Source organism: Buceros rhinoceros, unplaced genomic scaffold (assembly GCF_000710305.1).
Source record: "Buceros rhinoceros silvestris isolate BGI_N320 unplaced genomic scaffold, ASM71030v1 scaffold31894, whole genome shotgun sequence".
NCBI classification, from domain to species: Eukaryota; Metazoa; Chordata; class Aves; order Bucerotiformes; family Bucerotidae; genus Buceros; species Buceros rhinoceros.
Window position 1 is genome coordinate 19,228 of NW_010410538.1, and position 11,050 is coordinate 30,277.

An 11,050-nucleotide genomic window follows, 5' to 3' on the forward strand; every position below is an offset into this window, starting at 1 on the left:
TGCTGCCCTGTGCGCAGGGAGGCCGGGCTCGGCGGACCAGCTGCCCCGCGCTGGGCTCAAAGCCGCTTTCCCCGCTGCAGGGGAGCAGTGGCCGTGCCAGCCGCAGGAACACGGGGGAGAAGATCAAATACCGGCTGGTGGCCGTGCCCCACGGCAATGACATCGCCTCCCTCTTCGAGCTGGACCCCACCACGCTGCAGAAGACAGACTCCTTCGTCCCGCGGTATATGGGCATGTGCTGCCACGGGGCCATTGAAGTAAAGACGGGAGGTTTAATTGCATGGGGTGAAATTTTGGCAACTCTGTTCTTGTTGGGGCTTCGCTGGGAGCTGGCGTGTCTGTGTGGGGATCGATCACTGTGCCTTTTGCAGGAACTCCTACGTGAGGCTGCGCCACCTCTGCACCAACACGTGGATCCAAAGCACCAACGTGCCTATTGACATCGATGAGGAGAGGCCCATTCGCCTCATGGTACGGCCCGCCTCCCTCCTTCCCTGTGTGGATTTATCCCCTGGGCCTCTATAGCTCTTAGCATGCTCCTTCCCACCCAGCACCCAGGCTTTACCCGGGGCCTGAAATACCCTAATGATCCAAGGAGGTGACTGGACACCAACCTAAGTCCACCCAGTAACCTAGAGCCCACCCCAGCCCTTCTGCTGGGGACAGACCGGGTCACTGGCTCCACCTTGGTTGGTGGCAGATGGTGGGGACGTGCTCGGCATTGCCCTGTCTGTGTGATGCTGCTTCCCCCTTGCTTCCCAGCTGGGCACGTGTCCCACCAAAGAAGACAAAGAAGCTTTCGCCATCGTCTCCGTGCCCGTGTCTGAGATCCGGGACCTGGACTTTGCTAACGATGCCAGCTCGATGCTGGCCAACGTGGTGGAGAAGATGAACGAAGGTTTCCTCAGCCAGAATGACCGGAGGTAAAAAGTCATTTTCCCCTTGGAAATGGGGTCCTGCTGGGCTCCTTCAAAAGCTCTCCAGGATGGGGCCCCTGCCTGGGTCTTGGTGCCAGTGCTGTCTTGCTTTCCTGCCCACAACCCAAATCTACGCCTGCTGCTCCCAGGAGTCTGGCGAGGAAACCAGATAACGCCGCAGCCCCGCTCCAGCCCCTCCTTTGTCGCTAGAAAAATATCTGAGGGGCTGAGAGATGGCCCCGTGATAGGGGTGGCTGGGTTAGTCATGGTGTTATTTTTAGGAGGGTGGGTTCTTGGTGCTTCCTGAGCAAACACAGATCCCCACGGGACAGAGTGAGCCACTTCCGCCCTGCCAGCCCGCCCTGCGTGGGTCCTGCGAAGGTGGCTAAGGGGGCAGAGGCGTTAAATGCAAAATTCCCGGCCTGAATCATGAGCAAAGGCCCCTGGCATTTGCCCTGGCACATATAGATTCCACAGGAACCATAGTGGCTGTGAAAGCTCTTGCTTTGGGACAGCCATTAAGCTCTAGCAGAGAGGGGAGGATCAGCCAGCAGCTTCCCTGGCGACCTTTTGAGCCCTAAACGTGGGCTCTTTGGTTCTGCAAAATGCAGCAGCATCAAGGCAGGGACCCAAATCTGGGTGGGCTGCATGGGGTGGGTGAGCAGCCCCTCCAGCCGGGGAGTTCCACCGCCCCGCTTGCACTGTGGCCCTTTGCAGGTTCGTGATCCAGCTGCTGGAGGACTTGGTGTTTTTTGTCAGCGACGTCCCCAACAATGGCCAAAACGTGCTGGACATTGTGGTGACCAAGCCCAACCGAGAGCGGCAGAAGCTGATGCGGGAGCAGAACATCCTGAAGCAGGTGAGTGGCCCTGGGGCATCTGAGCAAGGTTGAGGTCCTGCAGAGATGGCTTGGTGTGCCCAAGGATCTGGAAGTCCCCAGGGAGGAGGTGTGGCCGGTCGCCAGCTCAAGCCCCAGGGGTGCACCGAGCCCTTGAGCAAGGTTGAGGTCCTGCAGAGATGGCTTGGTGTGCCCAAGGATCTGGAAGTCCCCAGGGAGGAGGTGTGGCCGGTCTCCAGCTCAAGCCCCAGTGGTGCACCGAGCCCTCTTGGCAAGCACAGCTGGTGCCTGGCCATGCGTGGGAGTGCTGGTGTGGAGGGAGGACATAGCACTTATCGCCTGTGCTTTTGGGCAGATCTTTGGGATCCTGAAAGCTCCCTTCAAGGACAAGGGTGGGGAAGGGCCCCTGGTGCGGCTGGAAGAGCTGTCGGACCAGAAGAACGCTCCCTACCAGTACATGTTTCGGCTGTGCTACCGCGTGCTGCGGCACTCTCAGGAGGACTATCGCAAGAACCAGGTGTGTGGAGGGGTGACAGGGAGAGCCCCCATCCCGCCACGTGTTGCAAAGCCCTGGGCGGCTGCCAGGGTCTCAGTGGGGCAGGGGGGTCATTGCCGCACCCCGAGGTGCAGCCCCGAGTTCTCACCGCCTCTCTGCCCACTCCAGGAGCACATTGCGAAGCAGTTCGGCATGATGCAGTCCCAGATTGGCTACGACATCCTCGCTGAGGACACCATCACGGCCCTGCTGCACAACAACCGCAAGCTGCTGGAGAAGCACATCACGAAGACTGAGGTGGAGACCTTCGTCAGCCTGGTGCGCAAGAACCGCGAGCCACGGTGCGTGTGCAGAAAGTCCCCATCCCAAAGGGCTTTGTGCTGTGTGATGGGTGGGGTGTGCCTCCACCAGAGGTGGAGAGAGCCCCTGGGGGCCACCCTTTCACTGCGAGCTGTCTCTGCTCCGTAGGTTTTTGGACTACCTCTCAGACCTGTGCGTGTCCAACCACATCGCCATCCCTGTCACCCAGGAGCTGATCTGCAAGTGCGTGCTGGACCCGAAGAACAGCGACATCCTCATCAAAACGGAGTGAGTAGCCATGGGTAGAGGTTTTCCACACTCACAGTTTTATGCTTGGCCCTGCCTTCCACCAGCTCCCACAGGTGACGGTGCAGCTGCTCCCTGTCCATGGCATCATCTCCACTTTGACCCCTTTTCTGTGCTAGGCTGAGGCCAGTGAAGGAAATGTCCCAGAGCCACGAGTACCTGAGCATCGAGTACTCGGAGGAGGAGGTCTGGCTTACCTGGACGGACAAGAACAATGACCACCATGAGAAAAGCATCCGGCAGCTGGCACAGGAGGCCCGGGCTGGCAATGCCCATGATGAGAACGTCCTCAGCTACTACAGGTGATGATGCTGCAGCATCTCCTCTCTGGATGAGGGTGTAAGGGTTGCATGGCCTCACTCCCTCTCCCCTTCATCCCTGGGCAGGTACCAGCTGAAGCTCTTTGCCCGCATGTGCCTGGATCGCCAGTACTTGGCCATCAAGGAGATCTCCCAGCAGCTGGGCGTGGACCTGATCTTCCTCTGCATGGCAGATGAGATGCTGCCCTTCGATCTCCGGGCGTCCTTCTGCCACCTCATGTTGCACGTGCACGTGGACAGGGACCCCCAGGAGCTGGTGATGCCTGTGAAGTTTGCACGACTCTGGACTGAGATCCCCACGGCCATCACGATCAAAGAGTGAGACATGTTGGGGCTTGCAGCGACTGTGAAGGACAGGGCAGGAGGTGGTATGGTGTCTGCCACCCCATGTAGGGACTGGCTTGGCTTTAGCAGTGACTGGGAGGGAGCATTTGTGGAACAAATTTGGCAGGTCTCAGCCTTCAGAAGGAAGCAGGCTTCATCAAAATGACGAGCAGCACTTCTGGCTGTGGTGGCTCAGCAGCTGCCTGAACAGTGCTCCTTCCAGGCTGGGTATGAGGAGACTCGCTGCCATCCAGCTCACCCTCACCATCTCCCCTCACAGCTACGACTCCAACCTCAACGCCTCACGCGATGACAAGAAGAACAAGTTTGCCAGCACCATGGAGTTCGTGGAGGACTACCTCAACAACGTGGTGAGCGAGGCGGTGCCCTTTGCCAACGAGGAGAAGAACAAGCTCACCTTTGAGGTGCGACTCTTGCTGATGTCACCAGCACGCTGCAGAATGCACCACAGTTTGGCTGCGACTGCCTCTGCAGCGAGGGCGGCACGCTGGCATCCCTCTCCCCATGACTGTTTCTCCTGCTCAGCCCCGAGCATGGCGAGGTCTGGAGTTGCCTTGTCCTTCCCCAGGTTGTCAGCCTTGCCCACAACCTCATCTACTTCGGCTTCTACAGCTTCAGCGAGCTGCTGCGCCTGACACGGACACTGCTGGGTATCATCGACTGTGTCCAAAACCCACAGCTGATGATGCAGGCAGTCTACAATGACGAGGTGACGGGTGAGTGTCTGCTCCAGAACCAGGCATGGTCCCCCAGGAGGGCGTTTTCCGTGGTCTGCACAGTGCTTTCCAGTTTTGGCTGCGAGAAAACAAGCCACTGGTTTGCTGACATGAAAGCTTTGGCTGTGTCTGCGCTGGGGGACAGGAGGTGTTGAGCCCTGGCCGTGCCGGAGAAATGGCCAGTCCCTCCTACTCGTTCTCTGATTCGTATCTACAGCATTTCCAGTCTAAGTGGGTCCTGTTGGTCCTCTGCCACCTCCCTTTCCATCTGCGTTAACTCTACCCACTGTGGCTGACTCTGTAGGGAAGAACGTGCGGAGGTCGATCCAGGGCGTTGGGCAGATGATGTCCACCATGGTGCTGAGCAGGAAGCAGTCCATCTTCAGCCCTCCAAGCCTCAGTGCTGGGTCTGCCCCTGAGCAAGTGGACAGAGGGAGGAGCATTGAGAACGAGAACATCGTGGTGATGGAGACCAAGCTGAAGATCCTGGAGATCTTGCAGGTTGGAGCCGGTGGGGCGAGATCTTGGGGAGTGGGACATGTGGATAGGGCAGTGTGGGGCAGACAGGGGTTTCGGGTGCAGAGAGACACCTGGAATGAAGAGGACACTCAGTTTTGCTGCTTTCTTTGCTGCTGCCAGTTCATCCTGAACGTGCGGCTGGACTACAGGATTTCCTACCTGCTTTCTGTCTTCAAGAAGGAGTTTGTGGAAGTCTACCCCATGCAGGACAGTGCGGCCGATGGGACAGCTCCAGCCTTTGACTCCACAAGTAACTCTTCCACTTTGCTCCTGGTACACCTTCAGCTCAGCAAACCCCACGGGCTGGGGACACGCAGGTGGCGGAGGTGACAGCTCCAGCAGCTCTCCATCACCGCTGCTGCTGGCAGGAAGCGTGGTGGGGGACTGGAGCTTGGGCAGATGGGGTGAGGTGTCCTGTGCCTGCTGCGGGTGCTCGGAGTTGGGGACAGGGAGCTGGGCTGGCTTCTGCCTTGCGTGGGGCTCGCGTTAGCCGCCCCTTTCACCTCCCTTTCCTCTCCGTTCAGCTGCAGCCATGAACCTGGACCGGATTGGCGAGCACGCAGAAGCCATGTTCGGTGTGGGGTGAGTCCCTGCCCCCTCCGGTGCATAGTTAGCCTGGCCATGGGGCTCTTCCTCTCCTGTCCATACTGCCGAGGCTGAAGGCTGCAGGTGATGAGGAATATGAGGCTCTAAAGGCTAACGCAGCTGTCCCCATCAGCCCCAAAGGGTGGCTGAGTGCACACAAGCTCCCACGCGGCTGCTAACACCACGCACTTTCGTCCCGGCTTCAGGAAGACGAGCAGCATGTTAGAGGTGGATGACGAGGGAGGGAGGATGTTTCTGCGGGTGCTGATCCACCTGACGATGCACGACTACCCACCGCTCATCTCCGGCTCCCTGCAGCTCCTCTTCAAGCACTTCAGCCAGAGGCAGGAGGTCTTGCACACCTTCAAACAGGTAACCCTGGTGGGACGCTGCTCTAGAGCACCTCTAAGCCCACTCCTGGCTGTGGGTGAAGGATGTGGGATGGGTCCTGGCCCCTTTCCTTGGGAGGGAGGTCCAGAAGAGAAGGAGAATGGGGTTCGTGCCCCAAACTAGAAACCTGTGGGGATGTCACTGCAGGTTCAGCTCCTGATCTCAGCCCAGGATGTCGAGAACTATAAGGTGATCAAGTCAGAGCTGGACAAACTCCGCACCATGGTGGAGAAATCAGAGCTTTGGGTGGACAAGAAGGGCAGCAGCAAAGGGGACAGCACGGTGGAAGGGAACAAGAAGGAGAAGAAAGAGGTGAGAGCCCTGAGCAAGACCCTGGGAACCAGGGCAGGAGGGGAGTGGGGAGGAGGGGTGCAGTTCGCTTCAGTCTGATACCCACCACCTCTTGATGGGCCCTTGAGGAGGAGGGTCAGGGAGGGTCCTGTGGGGTGTAGTTATGTCCCAGGCTTTGGAGAGGTGCAGGGGGGACCCTGGTGCTGTTTCTCTCCCCTTGCAGCACACTGCTGACGAAGAGGTCATTGCTCCGGGAGAGAAGAGCAGCGAGAACTATCAGATAGTCAAGGGGGTAAGTGAGACCAAATCCTGTCGCAGGGCTGTTCCTGGAGGCACGGCCACCCATGTCCGCCTGGCCTGGGCTGGCATGGTGCACCAGCAGGAAGGGAGAGTGAGATCACGAGGGGGATTTCCAAGCTCTCGTGTCTTTCAATAGAAACAAGTCCAAGCCAGGGCTTGTTCCTGGCAGCTCAGCGCAAGCAGGAGCCCTGTCACATCTCCAGGGCTCACAAGTGAGCCTTGTGGCGGGGGGACTGGAGGGGAGTGGGTTGGTGACGGGTAGGAGAGCTCCCCTGCCAGGAGGACTTCTGAGGGGGATGCCAAGAGTTGTGAGCAATTGCTGGGTTTATGGAGGGCATATCTGGGTTGTGAGCAAACCTCCAGTGGTGGCCGTATCCTGATGGGCTCCCAGGCTCAGCTCCCTTCTACCATGGTCCTTCTCTCCCCAGATCCTGGAGCGGCTGAATAAGATGTGTGGGGTCGGAGAGCAAGTGCGCAAGAAGCAGCAGCGCCTTCTTAAGAACATGGATGCCCACAAAGTGATGCTGGATCTGCTGCAGATCCCTTACGAGAAGGTGGGTGGGCAGAAGCTGGCTGGGCAGGTGCCTAGGACAAGGGATTGGGCACGTGGGGACCCCCCTGCATGGCTGGGCCCTGCAGCTGGGCAGGGCAGGAGGAGCAGCAGCCTGCTGCTTCCCTCCATCCCTCACCAGCTCTGGGTGTTTGTCTTCTCTGCCCTCTCTCAGGGTGATGCCAAGATGATGGAGATCCTGAAATTCACCCACCAGTTCCTGCAGAAGTTTTGTGCTGGCAATCAGGAAAACCAAGCGCTGCTGCACAAACACCTCAACCTGTTCCTGACGCCTGGGGTAAGGAGAGGGGACCAAAGGGTGGTCACAGACTGCAGCACAGGGACCGACTTCAGAACCACCCCTGGGGCTGAGAGCAAGAGACACAAGAGCAGGAGGAGAGCCGGGAGAGGCAGGGCCAGGGCAGGAGGGCAGGCTGTTCCTCACAGCCCCCAAGCTCACTCTGCTCCCCTGGTCCCACAGCTTCTGGAGGCTGAGACGATGCAGCACATCTTCCTCAACAACTACCAGCTCTGCTCGGAGATCAACGAGACGGTGCCGCAGCACTTCATCCACTGCGTGGCCACCCATGGCCGCCACGTGCAGTACCTCGACTTCCTGCACACCATCATCAAAGCTGAGGGCAAGTACGTCAAGAAGTGCCAGGACATGATCATGACCGAGGTGAGCAGCTCTCCTCGCCACCTGTGGGGCATGAGCGTGGGGTCTAGCAGGACATGGCTCCTGGGAGGTACGCAGTTGGCCTCTTCCTTGGGGAAGAGCCTTCCTGGCCATGCTGGCTTCTCCAGGAGCTAAATACAAGGTCCAAGAGCCAGTAACCATTTTGGAGTCCCCCAAGCCATGGTCTTTGATTGCACTGCAAATGCCTGGTTTTCCCTGTAAACGCTCAGCCCTTTCACCCTGCCCGGGTGCTGCCTTGCATCGCTCTGCTGCAGAGGACACCGTTTTCTGCCTTGTGAGGTTCCTGACCCTCCTTCCCTGGAGCAGTGACCACTGACCCTTCCCTGCAGCTCACCAATGCTGGGGACGATGTGGTGGTTTTCTACAACGACAAGGCTTCCCTGGCCACCCTTCTGGAGATGATGACAGCAGCCAGGGATGGGGTGGAGGAGAACAGCCCGCTGATGTACCACATCTCTCTGGTGGACCTACTGGCTGCCTGCGCTGAGGGCAAGAACGTCTACACAGAGATCAAGTGCACGTCCCTGCTGCCCTTGGAGGATGTGGTGCGGGTGGTGACACACGAGGATTGTATCACAGAGGTACAGGGTGCCCAGTGAGGAGTGTGCCAGTGGCTCTGCGCTGATTGCCTTCTTCTGATAGTGCCTGTACCCCCCTTCCCTTCCCTCCCTCCCTGGCAGGTGAAGATGGCCTACGTGAACTTTGTCAACCACTGCTACGTGGACACGGAGGTGGAGATGAAGGAGATCTACACCAGCAACCACATCTGGACTCTCTTTGAGAACTTCACCTTGGACATGGCCCTGGTGTGTGGGGAGGGTTGGCTGGGAGGGTCAAAGCAGCAATGGCTGCTGCATCGCATGGGGACAGGTTGGTGTCACAGGCTCCCTTGAAGCTTGAGGAGTCAGTCGTGGGACACGGGCACCGTGGGCTCTTGTGTAGTAGCTGGGGAGCAGTCAGGGCTCTCTGGTGTAGACCCAGGAGCTGTGTCACCATGTCCCTTCGCTCAGCAAAGCCCCAGCAGCATCCAGACAGGATGCGTGTTCACCTTGCCCTGGTGCCATCAGCTTTCTCCCTTCTCACAGATGTGCAAGAAGCGAGAGAAGCGCCTGCCAGACAGTACGCTGGAGAAGTATGTGCTGACAGTGGTGCTGGACACCATCAACGCGTTCTTCAGCTCCCCCTTCTCAGAGAACAGCACCTCGCTGCAGGTAATAAGATGCTGCATGGACAGACCATGGCTGGGGGAGGAAAACAGCTCATCGAGCCCCCCAAAACAAGGTCTGGGCACACCTTGCACTGATACGTAACTGCCTGCTCTCTCCTCCAGACCCACCAGACCATTGTGGTGCAGCTTCTCCAGTCCACCATGAGGCTGCTGGAGTGCCCCTGGCTGCAGCAGCAGCACAAGAGCTCGGTGGAAGCCTGCATCCGCACGCTGGCTATGGTCGGTAAGGAGCCACGCCAGAGCGATGCTCTGTTGCCCACCACCCACCACCCTTGGCCGCTCCGGCAGTGAGCGGGGGCCATCGTCCCCACTGCGGGTCCTGGCGGGGTGCCCCGGCGAGAGGCTGCAGCCAGGAATGGGGAGATTTGGCTCCAGGATGTGCTTTTTTTTGAGCTACGTTTCCAGACGTGACCAGGGTGGTGTGGGGATAACGGAAGCCTGGGCTTGGTCGGGAGATCCCTGGTGTGTCCCTGCTGGTGAAGGGCCTGGAAACAAAGCCAGCATTTATGGTGGTTTTGCAGGACTTTGCCTCCAGCCTGCTTGTGGCCGCCTGACTCAGGCCAAGGGTTGTTAGCTCTGAGTCACCACGTGGAAAGGATTGTGCTGCGGTTAGACGCTGGGTGGGGATTTCCCTGTGTAACTGCAGGCAGAGTGCCTACAGCATCTCCGTGCTGGGCTTTCCCAACACAAAACCGGGAGGTGGTGCCTCTTTCCATCCTGTCCTTTCCCATCAGTGGGCTGGAGGGGCTGTGGGCAACGTTGTGCTGCAGCGGGGAGGGATGGATGGATGGAAATAGTCCACCCCTCCCTAGCCTGGAGGAGTTGATCTTATATTTAACCCAAATCTCTGCTGCAAATGAAGAGCTGGTGAAGGGGTGCCTGGCCCAAGACAGTGTGGTAGGACCCAGCCGAGGAGCTGGGTTGGATCATGGCTGATCCCAACCCTGGCTCCATCCCCTGCAGCTAAGAGCCGCTCCATCGCACTGCCCATGGACCTGGATGCCCACGTCAGCTCCCTGCTCAACAGCAGCTCCACCAGCACCATGCAGAGGAACACGTCCAGCTACAAGACGGCCACGCGCACCTTCCCCCGCGTCTCCACCACCCCCAACCAGTGGGACTACAAGAATATCATCGAGAAGTTGCAGGTACCGGGCAGGGAAGCAGCGGTGGCACGGGTCAGTGCACGATAGCAAGAAGGCGCTGCTGTTGCAGGGGTCCCTCTCCTGTGCCCATAACTCCTAGGCATGTATCAGCCCTAAAGGTCTGTGCTGTGACTTGTAGGACATCATCAGTGCCCTGGAGGATCGCTTGAAGCCACTGGTGGAGGCTGAGCTGTCTGTCCTGGTAGATGTCCTCCACCGGCCAGAGCTGCTTTTCATGGAGGGGACAGAGGCGTTTCAGCGGTGCGAGAGCGGAGGTTTCCTGTCCAAGTGAGGATGCTTTGCAATTGCTCAGGGGTTGCTGGGAGTGCTGGGAAGGGCTGGTGAGCTTCATCCTGTTTGGGTTGTACATCCCAGTGTGGGCCTGCAGCCTGGAGGGGTGGTGGGAATGGTCCCCTCAGGGACCCCCTTGTCCCTCTCGGCTGTGTGACAGTGGCTCTGCCATGCCAGGCTGGTGCAGCACACCAAGGACCTCATGGAGACGGAGGAGAAGCTGTGCATCAAGGTGCTGAGGACACTGCAGCAGATGCTGGTGAAGAGGAACAGATATGGTGAGAGGGTGAGCACCATGGTCCCATGCCACATCCCCAGCCCTGCTCCTGTCCATGCCACCCATGCTGGCAGTGCCCTCCATGCTGCAGCCTGTGGCTGCTCAGCCTTGTTCCGCTCTAGCGCTGGCCCTGGCGTGGGGAGACTCGTGACGTTTATTTGTCTTGGCAGGGCAACCTGCTGCGGAAAATGCTGCTGAACAATTACCTGCAGAACAAGAAGTCCAGCTCCAAAGGGGAAATGGTGGATGCTGCCGGGGGAGGTGAGTGCCCCTCTCCTGCGCCTTCCCTGTCTGTCTGCGCTGCTCACCCACACCTCAGATTCCCAGCTCCATGATGGGATCAGGTCTGTCGCTGGTCGCCATGCCCCCACCTCCATGGGAGTGAAGGATTTGGAGAGGTGAAGGGATAGGACCGAGATGTCCCTGGCAGTGATTTAGCCGTGCTTGTTCTGCTGCACTACCACAGCATCGCATCCTTCCGTGTCCTCTCCTGCAGGCCAAGACCAGGACTGGTCTGCTATCGCGGCTGTCCCGGG

At 58.9% G+C, this 11,050-nt stretch overlaps 1 protein-coding gene across 1 annotated transcript in view; it reads left to right on the forward strand.

Annotated features, from left to right (window-relative positions):
* ITPR3 (inositol 1,4,5-trisphosphate receptor, type 3) overlaps positions 1–11,050 on the forward strand; it is a 34,187-nt gene that overhangs the window by 11,995 nt on the left and 11,142 nt on the right. The window contains exons 11-39 of the mRNA XM_010135671.1: positions 81–223; positions 372–471; positions 763–923; positions 1,635–1,776; positions 2,111–2,272; positions 2,420–2,592; positions 2,720–2,839; positions 2,977–3,159; positions 3,244–3,495; positions 3,782–3,926; positions 4,091–4,238; positions 4,543–4,739; positions 4,878–5,007; positions 5,282–5,339; positions 5,549–5,714; positions 5,880–6,044; positions 6,247–6,315; positions 6,752–6,877; positions 7,049–7,171; positions 7,355–7,555; positions 7,903–8,154; positions 8,254–8,379; positions 8,659–8,784; positions 8,904–9,024; positions 9,765–9,949; positions 10,086–10,234; positions 10,415–10,523; positions 10,685–10,775; positions 11,011–11,044. Coding sequence (XP_010133973.1) covers positions 81–223; positions 372–471; positions 763–923; positions 1,635–1,776; positions 2,111–2,272; positions 2,420–2,592; positions 2,720–2,839; positions 2,977–3,159; positions 3,244–3,495; positions 3,782–3,926; positions 4,091–4,238; positions 4,543–4,739; positions 4,878–5,007; positions 5,282–5,339; positions 5,549–5,714; positions 5,880–6,044; positions 6,247–6,315; positions 6,752–6,877; positions 7,049–7,171; positions 7,355–7,555; positions 7,903–8,154; positions 8,254–8,379; positions 8,659–8,784; positions 8,904–9,024; positions 9,765–9,949; positions 10,086–10,234; positions 10,415–10,523; positions 10,685–10,775; positions 11,011–11,044 — 4,157 coding nt within the window. The remainder of the gene's footprint in view (positions 1–80; positions 224–371; positions 472–762; positions 924–1,634; positions 1,777–2,110; positions 2,273–2,419; positions 2,593–2,719; positions 2,840–2,976; positions 3,160–3,243; positions 3,496–3,781; positions 3,927–4,090; positions 4,239–4,542; positions 4,740–4,877; positions 5,008–5,281; positions 5,340–5,548; positions 5,715–5,879; positions 6,045–6,246; positions 6,316–6,751; positions 6,878–7,048; positions 7,172–7,354; positions 7,556–7,902; positions 8,155–8,253; positions 8,380–8,658; positions 8,785–8,903; positions 9,025–9,764; positions 9,950–10,085; positions 10,235–10,414; positions 10,524–10,684; positions 10,776–11,010; positions 11,045–11,050) is intronic.